The sequence below is a fragment of the Delphinus delphis genome, chromosome 1 (genome assembly GCF_949987515.2).
Source record: "Delphinus delphis chromosome 1, mDelDel1.2, whole genome shotgun sequence".
NCBI lineage: Eukaryota > Metazoa > Chordata > Mammalia > Artiodactyla > Delphinidae > Delphinus > Delphinus delphis.
Genome location: NC_082683.1, coordinates 107,659,226 through 107,682,098, shown reverse-complemented (window position 1 = coordinate 107,682,098; position 22,873 = coordinate 107,659,226). Strand labels below are relative to the sequence as shown.

The window sequence follows — 22,873 nt, the reverse complement described above, 5'->3', positions numbered from 1 at the left end:
CTCTAGGAATTAGTAATGTCATCTGTCTGGGTTATAGTTTGCTTATCTCTAAAAAAGAGGTTGTATAGTTTTTCCTTAAGGCCTTTTGCAGTCCCTTGTCTCTTTCCACCTTTTTTATCCTAGCACTCTCTAATGCTGCCTTAAAATTGGAACTCTAACTAGGGCCTGAAACAGTAACTTTTTAATTTTTAAAAATTTTATTTATTTTTGGCCATGCCATGTAGCATGTGGGATCTTAGTTCCCCAGCCAACGATCCAAACCGTGACCCCTGCCTTGGGAGCATGGAGTCTTAATCATTGGACCACCAGGGAAGTCCCCACATTTTTTTTAAAGGGGTTAATTTGATAACATAGAATGTTTTAACTTCTGGTCAAGTATTCATTCTGACACTACTTCCTAGTAAACTCCAATTAGCAGGGAGGAACTCTAATGGCTCCTATGTTCAATTCATTCTCAATACATCCTCAACAGGCAACATGAAATGGAACGATATTTATGGTAAGAATTTTGGACTTCTATGGATACTTATTCTGACCCAAATACTCCTAAAATCAAACCAGAAACATTAAATGCTTAAACAGAACTGCATCTTGTCAGATTCTTGGGGGTGGGTGGAAAAAAGAAATTACACATTGTCTTTTAGAAAAGGATTGGTTTCTTTAATTAGTAAAGAGAATAGGCTAAATTCCCAAATTCTATTCCCTTTTACAAACTGACCCATAACATCCTCTTTGGACTCTCCTTCTGTGTCCATTTCACCCACGACACAGCTTCTCATATATTCACCCATATGAGGAACTAATTTCCTGTTAAGACTACTCAGCCAAGACCAGAAGTAATCTGTCAACCTCGTGACTATCCACTGAAGGTTAAGAGATGGAAATTCCCTCTCCCCTATCCACTTAATACCTTTTCCTTCTTCATTCTGCTCCAGGAAAACAGTATTTATCATTCTTGCTCTAAGATGAGGTCAGAAATTTCCATTATCCAATCATCCATCCATTTGTTCATCCATTTATATATTCATAAATATCAATGACAAAATTTTCTTTTTCCACAGCAATTGCTAGAAGTCTGGAGAAAAGATCACCTGAAGACCCAAACTCCAATACCTTTGAACGTGTGAAAAATATCATACCGACTTTAAAAATAACTCTTTAATCATATTCACATAAGGGGAATAAAGGGCAGCACCAGGCTGTCTGGGGAAGGAAGCAAGGTGTTCTCCCTTTGTCCCAATGTCAGCCTGGCACAGTTCTGAGATCACACACACAAGTAGGGCTGGGTTTGGAAGGAGAATAAGGGAGAGGACTGAAGAGACAAAGGCAAGAAGGGAGAGGCAAGGGCTTGCAGTAGTCTCAGTCGGTGGACTCCAACACAGATTCACTCAGCGCAAGGTCCCAGTAGTGCTCAGCCCCATGCTTTTTGAAATGCTCCCGAGCCATGTTCTCTGTAGGGCACTGTTTGAACTTCATCTCCCCAAAGCTCCGGTCTTTGGCTGTACCCTGGGAAAGAGACAAAATTTTTAATAAAAACACTGCAATTTCTAATTTAAATCAGATATAATATTCCTTTATAAAACTTAATAACACCTGTGTAGCAATATGCCTACCTGAACATAATTTTATGGTAAAAACAATTCTAGGGACTTCCCTGGTGGTCCCGTGGGTAAGACTCCATGCTCCCAATGCAGGGGGCCCGCGTTCGATCCCTGGTCAGGGAACTAGATCCCGCATGCATGCTGCAACTAAGAAGCCCACATGCCACAACTAAAGATCCCGCATGCCTCAAATAAAAGATCCTGAGTGCTGCAACTAAGAACTGGTGCAGCCTAAATAAATAAATATTAAACAAACAAAACAAACAATTCTAACCTCCACCCCCTTGGATATTTGCTGTTTTCATGACTTTATATGGGTTTGTTTTTTTGACTGAATGGAAGATGAGGAGTTCTGTGCTCTGGTGCCTGGATGGAAGAGTAAGTCAGGAAGGACTATGGAGGGTGAGATGGGATGAACTTGCCTCCCACCAGGCCTCCAGATTTGGGCATTTAAGGAGAAAGGAGTTAGAGGCTAAAAGGACTCTTTTCATAAGACTTAGTGAGACCATGTATATAAGCAGGAGGTTTTGGGGCCCAGTGACAAAGAACAATCCAGGGGTTCGGGGGAGAGAGGAATGGGAGCCAAGGGGGATAACCTGCAGACAACTACAATAGAAAGATTCAGTACTTAGTGGAACTGCATTCTCATCAAAGGGACTAGCTGCAATGGCAGTCACAAAGTGCTAGAGGCTTTCAGGGATCAGATTCCAAAAAGGAGGCTAAAGCACAACTTGGCTTATTTCTGAACCTGAGAAATAATTCCTGAGGACTCTCAGAGATAAATGGAACAGAATTTTAAAGAGGTGAAGGGGCTGGGGGATATTAAATATGCATATGGGGACTTATGAGACACAGAAACAGTTATTATGGTTATTATTACCTACTTAGTATGCATAAATTGGAGGAATCTGGGGTAAGACAGAAGGATACATGAAAAACAGTAGCAATTACCTATAGAGTGGTCTTAAAAAATGAGTGAATTGGAAGGGACTATTTCAGTAAGTGATCTTCTGTGTTGTCAGAATTTATTTTAATGAGCATTCACTACTTTGGTAGTAAAGTACTACTTTTTTTGTTTTCGGGCCATGCCGCATGGCATGTGGGATCTTAGTTCCCTGACCAGGGATCGAACTCACGCCCCCTGCAGGAGAAGTGCGGAGTCTTACCGCTGGACTGCCAGGGAAGTCCCAAAGTACTACTTCTATAATAAAGAACTAGTTACTAAATATGAGCACATTTAAAAAATAGAAGATACACACAGGCATGCAACCTAGAAGAATAAAATGAAAACATTAAATCAACACAAAGGTAGAAAATATTTACAATGTATAAAATGTATTTTGGAGTGGGAATAAAAGGATTACTGCAGTACATCAGGATAAGAATATAGTTACTGAGGAAAGAAACTTTTAATGCTTCCTGGAGAAATAGGATGATATTTTACACTTCACAAAGGGTGAATGATCCTTAGTTCACAACTTGGCCTGAACAAGCATATTCACTCATTCATTCATTCTTCAGAATAGTGTGGCTCACTAAGAAAATTTGAGGGATGAAAGAATTGTATAACCATAAAAAAATTCCATTTTAAGAGTGATTTAGTCACATTTTGCAAAGCATCATTACATAATAATCAAATTAGGTTCTCAAAATAAAACTGACAATAGGGAGAAAATAATATCCACATTTTATAGACAAAGCAACAGTTTTTGACATTAAGTGTCTTGCCCAGTTACACAGCTAGTAAGTGATACTGCCCAGACTCCCAACTTTGTATTAAGTCTAGTACTTCTTTCACTATATCCAAAGAAAAATTCTACAATTCATTTCCCTCTTTCCAAGTCTCATATCCATGACTGTGAAATAAATAAATCGAGAATTTGTATTCTTGCCACCAGTTTCCATACTTTTCCCCAGATGGCATAAAGTATATACCCATCAATTTAACTAAAATATAATCAGGAAGGATTTGCTGCCAAATACTTAACAATGAATTCCAAAAAGAAATACAAATTACTTAAGGGATTAGTCATTATTTAGTTTTACCATTATATTGCTCCATTTGCATAATATAAACAATCAGGAATTAGCTAAAGTCCTGCTTCAGTGTTTAATCACCTACCTCCCAGACTAGTACACATTTGTTGGTTTTCTTCACAGCTTCCTCATCAGATTCCTCATCATCTGGAAAAGACAATTAGCTAAATCTTGCTCTAGACTTAGATCAGACATCAAGATTTAGGTCCTAAACAAACAGTATTCAAGCCTACCCAAATTCTTTTAAATATCATCACCTTTTCTCATGTACTGGGATCAAATGTCTTCTGTTACTCTTTATTTCCCCCCAATTAGACTGAAATCTCCAAACAGGTAGGAACATTAATTAATTCAACAAACATGTACTGAGGACCAAATTACATGTCAAGAGCTGTGACAGGTACTGGGAATAAGGAGATAAATAAAAGAACAATAAAAACTTGTCCTAAGCACTTCAGATGCCAAAATGATAAGAGTCCATTCTCAAGGAGTTTTTAGTCTAATGAAGGAGGACAGATATAATGAATGAAAATATCTTAGGAACACTTGCGAAACAAAATAAAATATAGATCAATTATAGTAAAAAGTGTAGTTTAAGTACAAAAATAGGGAAGAAAGAAAAGTATAGAAGGGCCAAAGTTAAGAAAAGTAAGGTTCTCTGCATATGTTAAATGCTAACTCAGGTCTTCAAAGAAGGGAAGAATGAATATTGATGGAAGAAGATGGCCTGAAGGATGTCAAATAAATATACAAGATAAACTTGGGCAAAAGAATAAAAGTTTATTTTCTTGAATGAAGCAGAGAGCTTTTTTTGATCTGAAAAATATTTTTTGCTCTCAATCCTTTAAAAAACTTTTTGTCAAAAAGTTATATAATATAGACAATGCACATATGAATGCGCAGCTTGCTGAAATTTCACAAACTAAATACACTCATGTAGCCAGTATCCAGAGTCTGGGCTAACAGGGAAACCAGCTAGTAGAAAGGCCTTAAAGGACAGGCAGGAGAATAACTAATACTCATGCATATGATCATATAATAAATACTGTATGAATATCTAGCATGCTTAAAGTCCAAATGGGTCTTTCTAAAATTCTTAAACATTATCTGGTATTTGCAAGAGTGTCAGAGAGAGGGAACAGATGAATGGACAGAGTACCATCCCACCTCCCACTTAATCCCCTCTAACCCCCATTCACCATCTCCCTTTGTGTTAGATGTCTGTTCATCCCACTTTATCCGATGCAGCATAAGACGCTTAAATTTCTTCTGGGCCTTGGGGCCTAGAAACAGAGAAGGAGAATTTTGCCAGAGTTGTGGAAGACGATGGGGTAGAAAGAACGTTTGTGTGCATTCAACGCTCAGACATTAATGTGGTAGCTGAAGCAATCCCAGGAACCACATCTTAGGTCCTTCTACTCCAATAAACACAGAAACAGAGGCCCAAGATATTAAACCCAGGTATGGCTCTAAAATACTATCTTTTTCTCCTTTCTTCCCACCATGTTAATCACTTCAAGGCCTACGGTTGCCTCAATTTTTTCAGACTCACCCCCTTCCACTACTACCACGTTGACATCCTTGTGCAGTACCACCACCCCTGTCAGGTACAGCTGCCCAGCATTGGCCTCAATCTTGAACTTCTTGGCTGGGTTGCTCAAATTTCGAACTCTGGAGAGGGAAAGTTTAGTTATGGCTTTCATTTTAGCATCAGCAGTTGCCTGAATGGAATGGCAAATAAAAATGGATCCAAAATAGTTTTCTCTCTAAAAACAAAGGCATTTGGAGTAAGCAAATATACTAATGCTTAAAGGTAGAATTGATGAATCCAGAAGTATTTCTACTGTCTTAAACTTCTTCAAAGTCTAGCACTGTACACTTTACAACAAATAGCAGGTAATCAAAATTTACTCTAAGAATGAAGAAGAGATATTTACCATCATCCAAAAATATTTATATGCTAGTTGTTCTTGACAGTATAAAGACCAACAAATTCTTTGCCCTCTAGGTGCTTATAATATAAAGTAGTCACAATGCTATGCCTGAAAAATTTCTTGAAGAATATACGAAAAACTGTCAGTGGCAATTACCCACAGTGAGTGGTCCTAAGGGATCAGAGAATAGGAAGGGGACTTTTTCAGTAAATGTCCTTCTGTATTGTTAGAATGTTTTTTATCTTAGTAAGCATTCACTACTTTTATAATAATGTGCCGTTTTTATAATAAAGAACTAAACAGGAGCACGTCTAAACAGAAGATACACATGTACTTGACGTAAAAGAATAAAATGAAAACATTAAATCAACAGAAAAGGTAGAAAATATTTACAACATGGAAAGTCCAGGGCTTCCCTAGTGATGCAGTGGTTAAGAATCCACCTGCCAATAGGGGACACAGGTTCAAGCCCTGGTCTGGGAAGATCCCACATGCCACGGAGCAACTAAGCCCGTGCGCCACAATTACTGAGCCTGAGTGCCTAGATCCTGTGCTCCACAACAAGAGAAGCCACAACAAGAAGACTGCTCACTGCAGTGAAGAGTAGCCCCCACTCGCCGCAACTAGAGAAAGCCCGTGCAGCGACGAAGACCCAATGCAGCCAAAAATAAAAACAAATAAATAAATCAAAAATAAATAACTAAAGTCCACTTTGGAGTGGGAATAAAAGGATTACTGCAATACATTAGGATAAGGATATAGTTAACTGAGGAAAAAGACTTTTAATGCTTCCTAAAAAAATAATATTTTATGCTTCATAAAGTATGAATGATCCCTAGTTCACATCTTGGCCTGAATAAGCATATTCGTTCATTCATTCTTCAGAACTAGTATTAGTTCACTAAGACCTCAGAAACAGAAGACTAAGTTTTTAACCCTCACCAATGAAAAAGATCTACTAGCTCTTGATTTACACTAGGGTTGTTAAAAGAGAGTAGAGCTGCTATTAGGTATGCTTTACACCAGTGATTCTGCCTCAATCACCTGGAAAATGTTTTGGTATTTCTAAGGAAAAGGCTGGCCCAGTTTGGACACCTACCTATAAACAGATATGTGTACCCCCTGTGAAATGTCTTCTTTAAGCTTTTTAATTTTCTTGACCTTTCTCTGTTCTGCTGTAAGTTTTCGGGCAGCGTTGGCCTCTTCATGCGCTCTGTCGTGACAGGAAGGACATCCACAAGTGAGAAAGGCATTGAAGATCAGAGGCAGGGCTGAGGGAAAGAGAGAGCAACGGAGAACTCTCCCCTCCCTCCAAATATGGATCCCCCAGAAGAGTCTGGGAAAGGTACTTGCCCTGGGTTTCCACCCAATCCCATGGCACTTACTTCTGTCTTTTTGCCATCTGAGCTCTGACATGGGCTTCTACCTTCGTGGGGTCTTGAACAGCTTCTGTTCCTAATACTCGCATCAAATTTGAAATTCTTACTGCAGTGAAGAGATGATAGAAATCAATCTCGTAAGTCATTACTCCAGCTGGGATAACCTGTCAATCTCTTCTCTACTAATTCATATCATTCACCTATTTCAAATCTCTGCTCAAAACTCACCTCCTCCAAATACTCTTACCTTGAAAGCCCATCCAATTAATTCAGCATTTGAGGGAGGTCACATAATTAATCTAAATAACTGGTATGCATTTATTCACATTGTTTGAAAATTTACGAAAGACAAGGAACTTAATTTCTTTGGCATTTTTTTTTCCTTTTTTTTCTTTTTTTTTTTTTGCGGTACTCGGGCCTCTCACTGTTGTGGCCTCTCCCGTCGCGGAGCACAGGCTCCGGACGCGCAGGCCCAGCAGCCATGGCTCACGGGCCTAGCCGCTCCGCAGCATGTGGGATCTTCCCGGACCAGGGCACGAACCCGTGTCCCCTGCATCGGCAGGCGGACTCTCAACCACTGCGCCACCAGGGAAGCCCTTTGGCATTTTTCACTCTCATCATAGCATTTAGTGAAAGATCCTATACATAACAGTGCTCACTCAAAATATTACTGATAATGGAAACTACAGGAGTGAGGTTTTTTAAACTGCATTTTCATTTTTCAAACATTTAAGAATTATGTACATAGCAACTCTATGCAAATACTCCAACTACTATCTTCATGAATTTCAAGCCTATTATTCTTCCAGGAGTATAGGAATGTTTTATGGTCAATATTAGTTAAAAAAAAAAAAAAAGCCTTAAATGACATCTACAATGACTATGTTGACCTGTCTTAATAAGCAAAGACAATAGAAAATTTAGGAAAGGAAAAACCAATGAATGATTCTGAGAAACAAAAAGCACCCAAATATAGAGAGATGCTAAAGTTCCTCTAGAATGACAGAGATAAACTCGTCACCCTTTCTTCCCTGCCTCTAAGATACGTACCTTTGGGTTCTGGAGGAGGCATCAGGCCTAGCCTGACTTTCTCTTGTAGCTCCTTCTGTGCTTCCCTCCTTGTTTGCCTTCGAAGTTTCTTCTGTTCCTTCTTGGTCAGATATACCCCCAGAGTAACTGGTGTGTCATTGTCGACTGTCAGGCAGAGAAATGAATGTACCAAAGCAATAAGCATATTAGAGGGATACAGGTGAATATCAATCACATTAAAAGAAACTTTACAGCAACATGGATTGACCTAGAGATTGTCATAATGAGTGAAATAAGTCAGATAGAGAAAGACAAATATATGATATCACTTATATGTGGAATCTGAAAAAAGGGTATAAATGAACTTATCTACAAAACAGAAACAGAGTTACAGATGTAGAAAACAGACTTATGGTTACCAGGGGGTAAGCGGGAAGGGATAAATTGGAAGACTGGGATTGACATATACACACTACTAATATGAACCTACTGTATAGCACAGGGAACTCTACTCAATACTCTGTAATGGCCTATATGGGAAAAGAATCTAAACAATAGTGGATATCTGTATATGTGTAGCTGATTAACTTTGCTGTACGCCTGAAACTAACACAACATTGTAAATCAACTATACTCCAATTAAGATTAAAAAAAGAAAAAGAAAGGACCTCTAGTTTGCTTTTAGTTAATTTTAGGTCGTGATAATGGTATTATAGTTATGTCTTTAAAAAGCATTCTTTTTTTTTTTTTAATTTATTTTTGGCTGCCTTGGGTCTTCATTGCTGCTCGCAGGCTTTCTTTAGTTGCGGCGAGTGGGGGCTACTCTTTGTTGCAGTGTGAGGGCCTCTCATTGCAGTGGCTTCTCTTGTTGCGGAGCACGGGCTCTAGGCACATGGGCTTCAGTAGTTGTGGCTCGCAGGCTCTAGAGCGCAGGCTCAGTAGTTGTGGTGCACGGGCTTAGTTGCTCTGCGGCATGTGGGATCTTCCCAGACAAGGGCTCGAACCCATGTCCCCTGCATTGGCAGGCGGATTCTTAACCACTGCCCCACCAGGGAAGCCCCTCAAAAGCATTCTTATCTTTCATGAGTAATGTTCTAACTTGTTTTTCTTTAAGCAGTTGAACCCTTTTATAAACTGAAATGTGACAAATATAGAAAACAAAATTAGAGCTGCTCCGGCTGCTCTGTGTGAGGATTTGGAGTAGGTGGGGGGTATCCAGAATCCCATTTGGATCCTACTTATTGAACCTCAACGTGCCTATGGAATACAATTTGAAAACCACTGGCCAACATTAGGAAATTTATAATTTGAGAGTCATAGGGATTGGGAAAAATCTTCTGAGCTCCCAAAGCAGATTTACTCAATTTGTTAAAACAAACAAAATCCCCCACTTTCTTCTAATGATTCATGCTGATGACAGCTAAGTACATTCTGATTAAGTATAATTCAATGATTATTATTCTTTTATTATCACAGGGTCTCAATCTATTTTTATGAACTTATTAGAGATACTGGCAAGCAAATTTACTGAGTAAATTTACTGAGTAAAAACTAACCTCCTCTATTCATCTCACATTTGATGAAAATGTTAAAATCTTCTGTGATTGCTTAAGAGGGAATATCAGTATTATCTCTACATATGAGGAAATTCTGTATTATAAATGATTTACCCAAGGGATTCAGCTAGTTCACAGCCACAACTAAAACCCATCTCTTCTGACTGAGCCAACAGACTTTCACTACAAAAATGATAAAGAGAAAGGCTGAAGAAAAAGAAGATTGAAGAGGGCCAGGAGTTTAATGGTGGTGTACTAGAGTTGGGAGTCAACACTATGGCAAAAGCCCAATTTGTAATATACATCAGTGAGGCCATCTATAGATTAGACCTCAATGCTCTACAGCTGCACTGTCCAACACTGTAACCACTAACTACATGTACTATTTAAATTTAAATTAAAATTGAATAAAATTAAAAATTCAGTCCCTCAGCTGTATTAATGCAACTTGGTTTTCAAGTTCTCAATAGTCATGTGTGCACAGCAGCTATAGTATAGACAGCCCAGACAGAGAACATGCCCATTATCACATAAATTTCTATTGGCTAATACTTCTCTAGAGCTTTGATTGAGTAATCTCTACATTACCTGGAGGGTTGAGCTGGGCTGGATGTTCAACAAGATTCGTGATTCCAAAATAATCTTCTCTCTTGGGATTTTCCTCTGTACTAAAATTGGAGGAAGAAGGGAAAACAGGATATGTGGGTAGAGATGATTCCAAGAGAGAGGGAATCTCAGAAACACAATGAAAAAATCCACCCCCCCATAATGCATTCTAGAACTTTTTACAGTATTTGCATGTCTATAATATGTAATATATTACTTATAATTTTCAAGATGACAAAATGGTCCCACTAAGGTTGGATGCACTCTCTACACCAGTCATTGTCAACCTTTTTTTTCTACCCTAACACCCCTGATGGACACATATTCTCTCATTAGTAACAATAATTCGCTGGGACAGAGGCTGACAAAGGAAGCATAAGGAAAGGCTGAGACAGTCTCCTAAAGCCATGTATCAGAATAATGGAGCAGATATGATTGAAGCTTGCCAAATGTTTCTTATACGCTTTATTTATCATTCTCTCCCCCATCAACTAAGAATCCTTGCTCTATTCTAGGACTGGATCTTTAAGAAATGTAAACACCTATTACAAGTAGCAAAAGAAGATAATTAAGAAAACAAATATGGTAAAAACAAATAACAATGTATAACAAAGCAAGCAGAAATTTTACAGATTTGTATAGATTATTTAGACTATATGTGCCCAATCCTCCTACATTAACCGAAAAAACTAAAACAACCCATACAACATATTCTTTACAAATATATGAGCTTGTATACGGTTATCTATCTTCCTTGGATTTAAATTTTTTACTTAATGCACAAGTACCATCTTTCCCATTAAAACTCTAGCCTTATGAAAAGGTATTAACCAACAAACTCACAGGTCAAAGCCATTGGGGATGATATAAGAGTCCCACCACTCAATTTCAGGGACATCACCTTCCTTCAACTCCTTCTTAGGAGCAATGAGGGCCAGCCTAGTTGAAGTATGAATGCCTGTTTTTCGAGCTGCCTGTGAGATCTCTGCCTGCAGCTTCTCCAGTTGAGCCTAAAGACAAGACAAGAAGATAAATTGAAGTCAAAGAAAACAGGGAAGTAGTAGAATCCCAAACTTTAAAACACTCCCTTGTTGAACTCTTTACATCTAATGCAACAAATTCATACTTTCTGAAAGCTTAGAAAAAGGAGCTGTTCTGCTTTACTTTATCCTTTACTTGGTTGATTTACATACATTTCACTCTCATCACTAGCCCTTTACCCCACAGTGCCTGCCTGCAGCAAATATGCAGAAATGGAATTTTATGAAAAACCTCATTCTGAGAGGATGAAAACAAGAAGGTAAAAGTCATCAAATATACAGTCAATCAAACTATCCAAGTGTGTGGACTGTCTGCAGTAAATTTTAACACCAGGCTAGCTTTCATTAGTTGCCCTGAGGGTTCTCAACGGTTTCCCTCCACTGACCTTTTATGTGGAGAATTTTCAAATTCAATTTTATTTCTACCTAAGTAGAATGTAAGTAACTGAGAAGACAAATCAGCTAAAAATCAAGTATTCCAGGAAAAAATATAGTATTTTAAAAATTACTCATTGCTTTACTACTTGTTTATCTAATTGCCAAAAACATAGAGAACTGAGTTGATGGTTATTTCAGGACTATATTCAATTTCCTTTGTCACCTTCCTAACTTCTTCAAAATTCTAGATTATATTCTAAGCCAGATACCTTAGTCCGTAATCGCTGGGCAATCTTTTCAAATTTGCCCTTGTCGTGGAATTTAAAAGTGCGTCTCTGGCGCTGGGAAGGGGCAATTGAGACTCGGGGGTCAAAAAAGGTATTAGACTCCATGTCTTCTGATGGCTTTTCTTTTAGCTGTTGCTTGAATTGTTCCCTCTTCACAGCCCGAATATTGGCCTTCAGAGTAGGCATACGGTGTGTCAGCTCAATTTCCTTGCCGGTTGCATCTACAGTTCGACCTTGTTCATCAAGAATCAGTGGTGTAGGTTTAGTTTGATCTTTTAACTCCACCTTCCTGAAAAATAGCCCACAAAGGAATAAATCCCATTTGGAACAATAAGTCAAGCAAAAAAAAAAACAAGCAGAAAATAAAAAACAGGGCTTCCCTGGTGGCGCAGTGATTAAGAATCCGCCTGCCAATGCAGGGGACACAGGTTCAATCCCTGGTCCAGGAAGATCCCACATGCTGCGGAGCAACTAAGCCCATGCGCCACGACTACTGAGCCTGTGCTCTAGAGTCTGTGAGCCCCAACTGCTGAGCCCGCGTGCCTATGCTCAACAAGAAAAGCCACCACAATGAGAAGCCCGCACAGTGCAATGAAGAGTAGCCCCCGCACAGCAACGAAGACCCAACACACAGCCCAAAAGAAATAAAATTTAAAAAAAAAAAAAAAAGGAAAAATCAAAACCCAACAAAGACAACTAGGTTACAAAATTCTAAGGAACATAAACCCATCAGTGAATAATAACATCTTGACTGAAACTATCAAACTGGACAGTTGAGTATAGAGTACAATCAGATGAAATGAACTTATAAATTACAATGGTAAGAAATTGGAATCATATTTTCCTTTACTCCTTAATTCTTGAGTCAGACAGGGGATGGCAAACCAACTAAGGTGTTAAAAATGAAGTCTATCACCTTTACCCAGTTGTAGAGAACTCTCAGATCTGGTCTCACTCAATGTGGTTTAATGGATATAGTTCTGACCTAGGATCCAGGAAACCTGGCTCTATTCCTAGCTCCATTAGAGGAATAATCTTAACTTCAGTTCTACCAATTGTAAAAAGAAGATAAATTAAACTCTGCAACAAGGTGACCAAGAGAATAAATTCAATTGGTATTTATTGAGTATATGTAAGAAATATGAAACTGTCTAAGAAATTATTTAAGTTCCTTGCAAGAAGAGGATCAATAACATTCAAAGGTATTTATTGCTTCTCAAGCTTCAGAAACGAGTTCCATGAAACAGATACTCACGGGGGAGCAATGCCCATAGCATGGAGATTGGCCAGGCCCACCATGTTAGCATTGCCGATGAGCCCTGGCTTCAGTGCCAGCTGGGCTTGGATGCGGGCTTGTAGTTCAGCTGCTTTCCTTGCCTTCTCAATGGCATCATTCATGAAAGTGGCGGCCTGGGAGGGCTGAATAGTGTTGCCAATTGGAAGTCGCTCTGGTTGGGAGGAAGAAGGAGTCTTTGGCTGTGAGACAGAGAAAAAGAAATCAGAATCAGAAAAATTAGACAGGCAGGCAGATCTCCCCCGACCGCCCCCCGCCAACCCGCCACAGAGTGGTAGACTGTGGCAAATTGGGGGTGGAACATGCAGTCATCTTCTGGACTCTCATTTGAGTGGGTGGCAAGAAATTCTGTGCTAAAGATTCTTATTTTCAGAGAAATCTGGTTACAATACCTGAGGCGTAGGGGGGCTAATGAAACTTAGTTGTTTTTTCCTTTCCTCGATTTGCCGTGTTGCTGCCTCCATCATCTGTTTGATCTGCTCTCAGTGGGGGAAAAAGTTGAAAAACTGTTAACATCTTTTTATTTCTCTCATACAGGTTCCTAAACTCAAAGGGCTTTCAGGTTTAGAGAACAAAAAATTTTTGAATGACCCCATCATATTCTGCTTGTACCATAGGCTAGAAAATGTAATAAAGATAAGCGTACACAACTGAGCACTGGAATTTTTCAACCTATCTTCCCAAGGCAGGATTGGCATGTTAAGTATTGATAGTAACATAGCTTGCTAATTAAGACTCTGGAGTCAGGGAAACCTGAGTTTGAATCTTAACTCTGCCATTTAATGCTTGTGTGACCTTGAACACGGTATTTAATTTCTAAACCTCCAAGTGTCTAAAAGGGGTAAAAATGGTACCTACCTTACAGGGCAACTGTGAACATTTAGAAAATGCATGCAAAACTGACAGAACCCATAAACATTATTACACTTTAAAAAAAAATCACCTATTTGTCCCTGAGTTCCTAGTTTGGGTAACGGGAGCCAACAATGTGAAGACTTACTTCCTAATCTCTGTGAATACTTTCCTCTGCCCTAAAGAAGTTCAGAATAATAAGCTTTGAGGACATGATCAAATAACTCTTCTTGAATTTTCCAGGAGTCCTGTGTCAAGGCACTTCAAGATATTTAAAAAAAATTATTTTAAACATTTTTTTGAATAGGTGGTATATTTACATAGTTTAAAATGCAAAAAAGTACAAAAGGGTATACTGTGAATTCTTCCACCCCATTTTCTATAAAAAAACATCACCATCAGTTTCTTTCCTTTCAGAAATATCATATATAATATGCAAATCCGTCCATCCACCCACCCATCCATATATATGTATATATTCTATTTCTCCTGTAACAAATTTTAAGTGGTACAAGAAATATTTACTACTTACATAGTATCAAAATTTTTTGTTTTTGTTTTTGTTTTGTTTGTTTGTTTTTTGGTGGTACGTGGGCCTCTCACTGTTGTGGCCTCTCCCTTTGCAGAGCACAGGCTCTGGACGCGCAGGCTCAGCGGCCATGGCTCACGGGCCCAGCCGCTCCACGGCATGTGAGATCTTCCCGGACCGGGGCACGAACCCGTGTCCCCTGCATTGGCAGGTGGACTCTCAACCAATGCGCCACCAGGGAAGCCCCCAAATTTTTTAACAGTGCCCATTTTAAATACACAGATAATTCCTATTAAAAACATACAAAGTGAACTCAAAATTATTTAAGTGGATTATATCTTTTCTGTGTTATAGTATTTGGAAATACTTCTCTGCCATCATGTTAAGTTCTAATCATTTCAATAATTTTCTTACTGACACAGTGAGGTAGATATTTGGGCAAATGATGTACGTAACACACCTTCCTTGCCACATAATAGGTGCTCAGTAAATGCTATTTCAAAAGCCTTCAACTGGAATACTCCTGGTTAAACCAAGAAATGATGAAACATAAAGCAGGACATAAAATTTTTCCAATGCTAACAATTAATTCAAATTAAGGCCACGATAAATCTGGACCCATCCATCTCTTACTTCTTCAACTCTCAAAACCACCGCTTCCAGTTCTTAATTACTAACCTGGAGCTTAGTCAGCATGCCAGGACTCTCTGAGGGAGGCCCAGGGATTACTTCTGGCTCCTCTTCCACCTCCTCAAAACGGGGTATCCGTCGCTTTTTTACTCCTGATGATTCCTTGGAGATCTCAGAGTCATCACCAAACACTTCCTAAGGGAACCCAAGATGAAAGAAGAGTTGTATCCCTGCCCATGGGAGAAGGGAAGAATAATCCTAGTCCTTATCAGCATTTTGTGGCTTTTCCCAGAGTCTTCTAGACCCTCCACCAAATGGACCATCTCACCCATCTCAACTTCATTATTCTCCTACTCCAGTCAAACAAATTTCATCCCATGTGCTTATAAATGTTCCCATCCCAAGGTCTTTGCACATCTTACTGCCCACATTTGTAATGATCTCCCTCAACTTTTCCCCCAGTCCAAATCCTGCCTAAAACTCACCTCCTCCAGGAAGTTTTTCTCATTAATAATCTCAACCCACTCTGATCAAACTGTTGTTTCACATCCTTTTAGCGCTTAAGAGCTTGGTTCATACTAAGTAAAATTACACTGCTGATATTCTGTTTGCCAAGTGTTAAGTCTTTCAATGTTAGTACGTACTTTCTCCCAACTAGTGTCTAAGCTCTTCCAGGACAGGGGCTTTCTCTCTTTTTCAGTATTCCCCAATAACACTTTGTTCTCATCAAACAATGGGAACTCAAATATGTTGACTAATTTGCAAGGTGAACTTAACAGGACCAAGAGTGGCCAACTGGAAGGGACAATGGGAAAAAGCAAATGTACACACCGGTGGTAGGCTTTGGGTGACATCCCCTCTTCACTAGGAGGGCTCGTGTTTTGCAAGGACATATCCTCGGCCAGGGGCGAGCGCTTCCTGGAACTCCTACAGTTCAAGAAAAAGGACTCTCCCATAATATATTGTGTGGGGTGGGGACTGAATGGACCAAAATGGGACCCGAATCCCAAGGCTATCTAGATACCTCCTTCAAGAAACCATTTTTATTAATCCCACCCAATGTAGTCACTTTATTCACAGCAGGCCCTCAGCACTTATACAGTAGCACGCCCTATCAAAACATAATCTTCACTCTACAGATCTGTGTATACTATGCATCAAGCATTCCCCCTTAAATGTAACAAAATTCAACGAAGTCTGAAACTCTATAGTCAACACTAAAATTTACATGAAACTGCTACTCAGATTTCATAATTTGTGACTGTATTTTGTTGTGCCCTCCCATCCCCCAACCCTTAAACTGCAAATTCCTTTAAGGCAAGGACTATCTTTCATTCCTCTGATAACCCTACAAAACCCTAAACACAAAAAGCACACAAATCTCTATTTCTCTTGGTTCCACAGCCTGGCCAGGGACCAAGCAGACACTGCTTATTCACTCTTGTGCCTCAGGAAAAGCAAAAGGATAGCCAGGATATCAAAAGCACTTTGGAAGGTTTTTGATGGGAGTCACAGAAAAGATTTTTTTTTTAAGAGACAGACAGAGAAAAGAGATAGATCAGCTACTTGACACTGCTAATATTGAAAGAGGCCATGACCAATCAGCAACTATAGGATAAAAAGAGAAGGAGGTAAGGGAGGTAATGATGGTCCCTTTAAGTATTCCACTCATGGGGCCAGAGGACTGGCAATATGCTATGTGGAAAACAGTAGGCTCTCAAGACACACAGTAAAAAATCAATTGCTGTTAGGTGTCCCATCTAGAAGTCCATTGCAGAGTAATATCTCTAAAGGACCAACAATGAGGTCTATGGCTCAGGTAGCAGTGAAGTCACACTGTGAAGCAATCTATTAGGCCTCAAGTAAATCAAAGCATAAAATCTTAGAGCAATCAATTTATTGAAAAAAAAGAAAAAGAGAGAGACTTAGGGAAACATGAGAACCAAAACTCCTAACTGTATATGAAAAAGGACAAAGCTACCTACTGTTTCCTTGGAACGTTTCAACCCATGAACTTAGGTAGTTCATCACCATAAGATGGTGATAATACATGTTCACCCCCTCTACTCCAATGTCTAAGTACCTCTCTTAAATATTAGGTATTCTAATAGTGGATATTAAAGTGTGAGCCAGGTAAGCTCAGCAACTTTGTTACCATTCAAAACACTCCAAGCTCGTCAGATAGTTAACTGTAACCTACCTTTAGCTCTCGTTTTCTGCTCCTGTCACTGCTGGACTTGGAATGCCTAGAGCTTCGGCCTTCCTCCACAGCCTCAAACAGTTTGTCCACAAATCGGAGAGTAGAATCATCAAGAAAAGGTTTCAGGTGGTCTGGCAAGAAAAAAAGAGGTGGTAAGGTTGAAAACGTAAAAGTACTTAGTCCAATACTAGGCATACAATAGATGCCAACACTGGAATTTTATCCCTAAGAGGGAGAGAAATGCTTTCTTAAGTTCTTTGTAGGATTCTCATACATTCTCTTACACTGAATGACCTTGCCCCACGAGATAAAAATAGTTATAACTTTTTGGCATAGGAAGTAGCATAGCCAGAGTAACCTGTTTAGGCTGAGCATCAAAGTTTAAGATGAATAACCACTCTAGCTTTTCCCAAACAGCAGTTGGAGGAGACTACCTTAACAAAATCTGCCTTCCTCAACATTTTTCATGTATTTTATAGAGACTTCTAAATGTTTAGATGTCGATCTGAATCTGAATATACCCATCTGACTTTAGTATATTTCCTAAGTAAATATAATTTAGGTAACTCAGTGCAGTGGTCAAAGGAAATCAGTCTGAGATTCAAAATATGTCACAAATAGTATAAAAAATAAAAAATAAGAGAAAAAGCAATATTAATTATTTAGGCTATTTCCATTATAATGTAAGAGAAACTGGCCTGACCTTTTTTTAGACACTCCCAACAGAGAGAATTTTGGGGAAGTTCAAAGCAGTATTTGGGGTCATCCTACATGTTAAGCCAGAAGTTTCAGAAAGGTACATACCAGCTGCCTTCTTCTTGTCCATGCCCTTCCCCACACAGTTCAGTGCTGCTGTGACCACTGTGGGCTCTGAGAAACCCAGCACCCTCTTCACTGTCTTCTCTATCCATGGTTTCAGCTCATCCAGCTCCCTCTTAGACAGTGCCATTCCTCAGGAAAAGGAGGATAGCTCAAAATAGGATTCAATACTGCACCTAAAAAGAAACCAGTAAAGAGTTAAGTTAGAGGACAGGAGAAGATTAAAATAACCCCAGGCAACAGTAAGTATATCAGGAATGCCTTCCCCACCTCTATTCTCAATCCTAGGCAAGTTCTTCTACTTCATTTCAAGCCAAATACTTTCCCTACAACTCATACTTCAAAACAGAAAGGACTACATTCTGTTTGATTTTTAACCCTAACTCAGTAAGTATCAGTGGATCAGTGAAACCTGTGGAATAAACAAGCAAACCTTGGGAATAACCTAGTCTGAGAAATGAGTCCTAGCTTCTTTTTTGATTCTGTCATATTCAACAAGGACTGGCAAGCATATAACATGAAAACAAGACTGAAAAAGCCCACTCAGAGCCCAGCCGTTCTATTCTTCCTACTTCTGGGCAAGCATTCCTTAACCCAGGCCTTCTTTTAAGGGACACAAATGAGAGGGCTTATCCAGGTCAGTCATCCTATATTAAAACTCTTAATCCTTAAGACTGTTCTATCACATTTCTCTGTACTCATATTCATCCCAGTGGGAATTCTGTACCTAGATACTTTTCTCTCATGTTCTACAGGGTCTCTGTCATAACTAATCCCTCAGTTCAGAAAAGATTACCCTCGTTTTGGATGTACTCTCTCTCTTTTCACCTTTATTCTACTTTTTAGCTTAATAGAGAAAACACCATCATAAAAGACTCTACAACAATCTTTAATTTGTTGTTTAATGTAAGTTAGTACAGTTCTTAAATTTTATTCATGTTTACGTTTTTATCCCCTACTTAAATCTCAAAACTCTTCATGAGCATAAAGAAAATTTTTATTTCCCTGATTTTCTCCATATTGCCTAAAAGTCAATAAGCTAGACTGACCTCAATTCCAAGCTAACCTCCTCCCAGCAGTGCCACACATCAGGGTCCAATCTGGGATTCAATCTTTTAAGATGTTTTAAGACATCTTTTCTCCTATAAGGTACAGTCTGATTATCTTCTACATTTCTGGCAGGTTTATCTTCTATAAGAACTGTTGCTAAATAGTGTATTTAATTTTGGTATAACCATATGAAGCAAGTAGATTCAAGTCATGAAACTACGAGTGAAAGATTTTGTGCCTCAGTGACACGTTATATGAATACAGTGGCTCTATTTACCCATCATGAGATAGCAGTAGAGCCTATCAATCTCAACATGTGCATTGCTCAAAAGCATATTCAGACACCACAGAGAATGAAGAGCTCACACCGAGCTCTACCATTTACCAGCCTTCTGACAAGTAATTCCTCTCAGACTGGGTTCACTCATCTTACAAAATGAGGACGACTGCCATTCCTATATGGCACTTAATTCATTCAATAACTATTGATTGCATAACTAATTCTATCAGATGAAATGTGTGCCCAAGCACCATATGAACAAATGTACTCAACTTCAACCCATTCTTCCATAAGATAACGTGCAAACTAAACAGCCAGTGGCCAAAATAAAAGTTCCAAACGGTAACTAGCTTTGTCACAAATCAAATATTCAACAATAACTGCGTGGAGCGGGGCTGGGGTGGGGTGTGGTTATGGTGTGGAAGGAAAGGAAGGCAGAATGATCTCTGAATGAGCTGGTAGCAGGTTCTAATCCTCTGAAGCATTTCCTTACTCGGTGCTCTCCTTTGCTACAAATCCAATTTCCTCCCTGAAACCCCCATTCTTCTCTTTTTGCTCTTTCCGTCTCTCTGACCCGCCCCCAACCCAGCCTCGTTCTACCCCAACTCCTCATCTCAGAGGTAGTCTCCTCAGCTCGTCCCTTTCCCGCCCCCGCCCTTTTCCTCTCAACAATCTCATTCCAACCCGTTCTCCCACAGAACTTGTTCTTTTCTCAGCTTCCTTTCCACTGAACCTTCCCGCCTCTGTGCTCCCCTTGGGATGGAACCCTAGCCCCAGTCACTAGGACGCGAGGATACCCTCTCCGGGCCCGGGGCCACTACTCACCTCACTAACTTCAGCCCCTGAGACGGAGCCCGAACGTTACACCGGAACCGGAAACCTTCTGACCGCCCTATGCCCTGCCGTCGCTACTGCCACTGCCGCCGCCACGCCGCGGTCCCACAGCACGTGACGAGGGAGGGCGGGGCCGCCAATTCGCGCAGCCGTAGTGGGTACTTTCCCGGCGGCGGAGCGCCTGCGTGGCGGCGCTTTAAAGTTTTCCGCTTGCGCGTTACTTGCCTCCTTCGGTTTCCCCAGGTAAATCTGTTAGCTAGGTTATTGCAAAGTTAATGTTCCCTGAAGCATAAATTGGGCTACTTGTAGCATTCCTAGTGTGGAGAATAAGTGCGCTAAGGTCATGGTAGAACTAAAAACGGGGCTTCTGCGTTTGGGCTAAACCTGGACTTTGTGATAGAAAGTAAACCCTGCGAGAGTCGTGATCACTAGCATTAGCCGCCCCCCGGCCCCCTCCTTAGCCTTTTTCCCTAACTTCGCAGTGGTGCCAGAGATCACCCAGAAAGACAACGAGTATAGGAGGACTCTGAAGATAGTAGCCCATCCCTCCCCTTTACTGTTTTTTTCTTCCATTCATTCACGCAACAAATAATTATTGAGTGTCTATTACTATATGTCAGGCATCCACTGAGATTCAGTATTACTTAATGATTAAGCAAGAGCACGAGTTTTAAAGCCAGTGCCTGTAGTTGTATTCCAGCTCTCCCACTTTAGCTGCGACATTAGGCAAGTTACTTAAGCCCTCTCTTTCCTCACTTGTAAAAAAAAAAATCCACCTCATAGGGTTGCTGTGAAGACCACAAGAGTGACAGTGCTTCTCACAGAGTTCAATGCAGCTACTTGACATATAATAATATATCCAGTTGGCTACATAAATGTATAGTAGACATCCTAAACTTACATGATGAAAACTAAGCTCCTGATTCTAACCACCACCATCCCCAAAAAACCAGCTCCCAACACAGTCTTTCTCATCTCAGTTAATGGCAACCATATTCTTACAGTTGATGACAAATTGAAATTATAATGGAGTAACCACAGTACAGGTATAAAAAATGGAGTTGGGAGGCCATTGAGGATCTGGTCTCAGACACAATTCTGCCCCACCGAGAACTTGAACTTTCTTTGAACTGTACAGAACCCAAGGACACCACTGGTCATATTCAGAACAACACAGCCACTGCATCCTTATGGTCTCAAGGTCTCCCCTTGTAACCGTGCAACCAATTCGGACCCCAACCAACCCTTATTTAACAAGCACCCTTGGGAATTTCCTGGCGGTCCAGTGATTATGACTTGGCGCTTTCACTGCCAGGGCCTGGGCTCAGAACTAAGATTGTGTAAGCCGTGTGGTGCAGCCAAAAAAAAACCCCCCCAAAACAAGCACCCTTACTTCTTGCCAGCTCCAATTATAATTCTTGATAAAGAACTCACGTAACTAACTATAACCTTGTGGGTTTTGCCTTTATAAGCCTCCCCCATTTTGTAGTCTGGTGGAACACATTTCAAGTGCTTCTTGAACATGTGTCTCCCTCAGTAAGACCCTGTACAAAACTAAACTCACAACTCTCATGTTGTACATTTTTCTTTCAGTTGACAGCTATGCAGGCCAATAATCTCAGTCATCCTCAACCCCTCTGTTTTTCTCCAGCCAATCAGCAAGTTCCATTGGCCCTACTTTCAGAATATATACAGAAACCATCTGCTTCTCACTACCCTACACTACTATCACCTTTATGCTTGGATTATTTTAGTAGTCTTACTGCTTTCTCTTGCTTCCACCTTGTCCTCACTTAGTCTAGTTTCATCACAGTTGCCATCATGATCATGTTAACACATCAGAAATGTTGTATCACTTCCCTGCTCAAAACTATCCACTGGCTTTACATAGCACTCAGAGCAAAATGCCCTACAAGATCTGCCCCACTCCATTATCTCTGTGATCTCACCTACTACTCTTTTCTTCACTCATTCACCTCCAGGATCTTACCCCTTGTTGTTCCTTGAACATGCCAAGCATAATTTCACCTCAAGGCCTTTGCACTTGTTGCTTTCTGCCTGAATTGCTCTTCATCCAGATATGTGCATGGTTTGCTCCCTAACTCCTTCAGATTTTTATTCAAAATTAACCTCAGAGAAGTCTTCCCCAGCCACCCTATTTAATTCTGAAGTCTGCTTGGCACAGTTAACTATCCCATTTTTTGTTTCCTTTTTCCTTTTTCCATAGTACTTATCACCACTTATGCTACTAGTACTAGGTAATTTTCTTATTATATTTATTGCTTATCATCTGACTTCCTCTGCTAGAATGTCAACTCCATAAAGGCAGTAATCATTGTTCATTGATATATCTTAAATGCCTACAATACCACCTGGCACAATTAAATATTTGTTGAATTAAAGAACAGATCTTTTTTAGCAGTGGATCTTACAGGCCTCAGAACCTGCTGAAGTCTGGTGTCCTAAAGAATGGAAATTCCTGGGAATTCCCTGGCAGTCCATGGTTAAGACTCCATGCTTCCATTGCATGGGGTGCAG

General features: G+C 40.0%; 1 protein-coding gene across 1 annotated transcript; it reads right to left on the bottom strand.

Annotated features, from left to right (window-relative positions):
• Positions 1-463: 463 nt before the first annotated feature.
• Positions 464-20,385, bottom strand: PRPF3 (pre-mRNA processing factor 3). The gene is made up of 16 exons (XM_060029230.1): positions 20,327-20,385; positions 18,157-18,347; positions 17,353-17,483; positions 15,201-15,347; positions 13,534-13,617; positions 13,103-13,323; positions 11,830-12,136; positions 10,986-11,152; positions 10,125-10,204; positions 8,002-8,145; positions 6,958-7,057; positions 6,672-6,785; positions 5,191-5,309; positions 4,838-4,921; positions 3,724-3,785; positions 464-1,506 (listed from the first exon to the last, which is right to left on the bottom strand). Exons 2-16 carry the CDS (start codon positions 18,299-18,301, stop codon positions 1,360-1,362), a joined length of 2,052 nt encoding a protein of 683 aa, XP_059885213.1. The 5' UTR covers positions 18,302-18,347; positions 20,327-20,385; the 3' UTR covers positions 464-1,359.
• Positions 20,386-22,873: the final 2,488 nt, after the last annotated feature.

Coding starts and splice junctions, on each gene's coding strand:
- PRPF3 (XM_060029230.1), bottom strand. CDS start 18,301: ATGGCACTGTCTAAGAGGGAGCTGGATGAGCTGAAACCATGGATAGAG. Junction 17,484..18,156: donor GGACAAGAAGAAGGCAGCTG/GTATGTACCTTT, acceptor TTTTCTTGCCAG/ACCACCTGAAACCTTTTCTT. Junction 13,618..15,200: donor GCATGCTGACTAAGCTCCAG/GTTAGTAATTAA, acceptor CACTGAGAGCAG/ATCAAACAGATGATGGAGGC.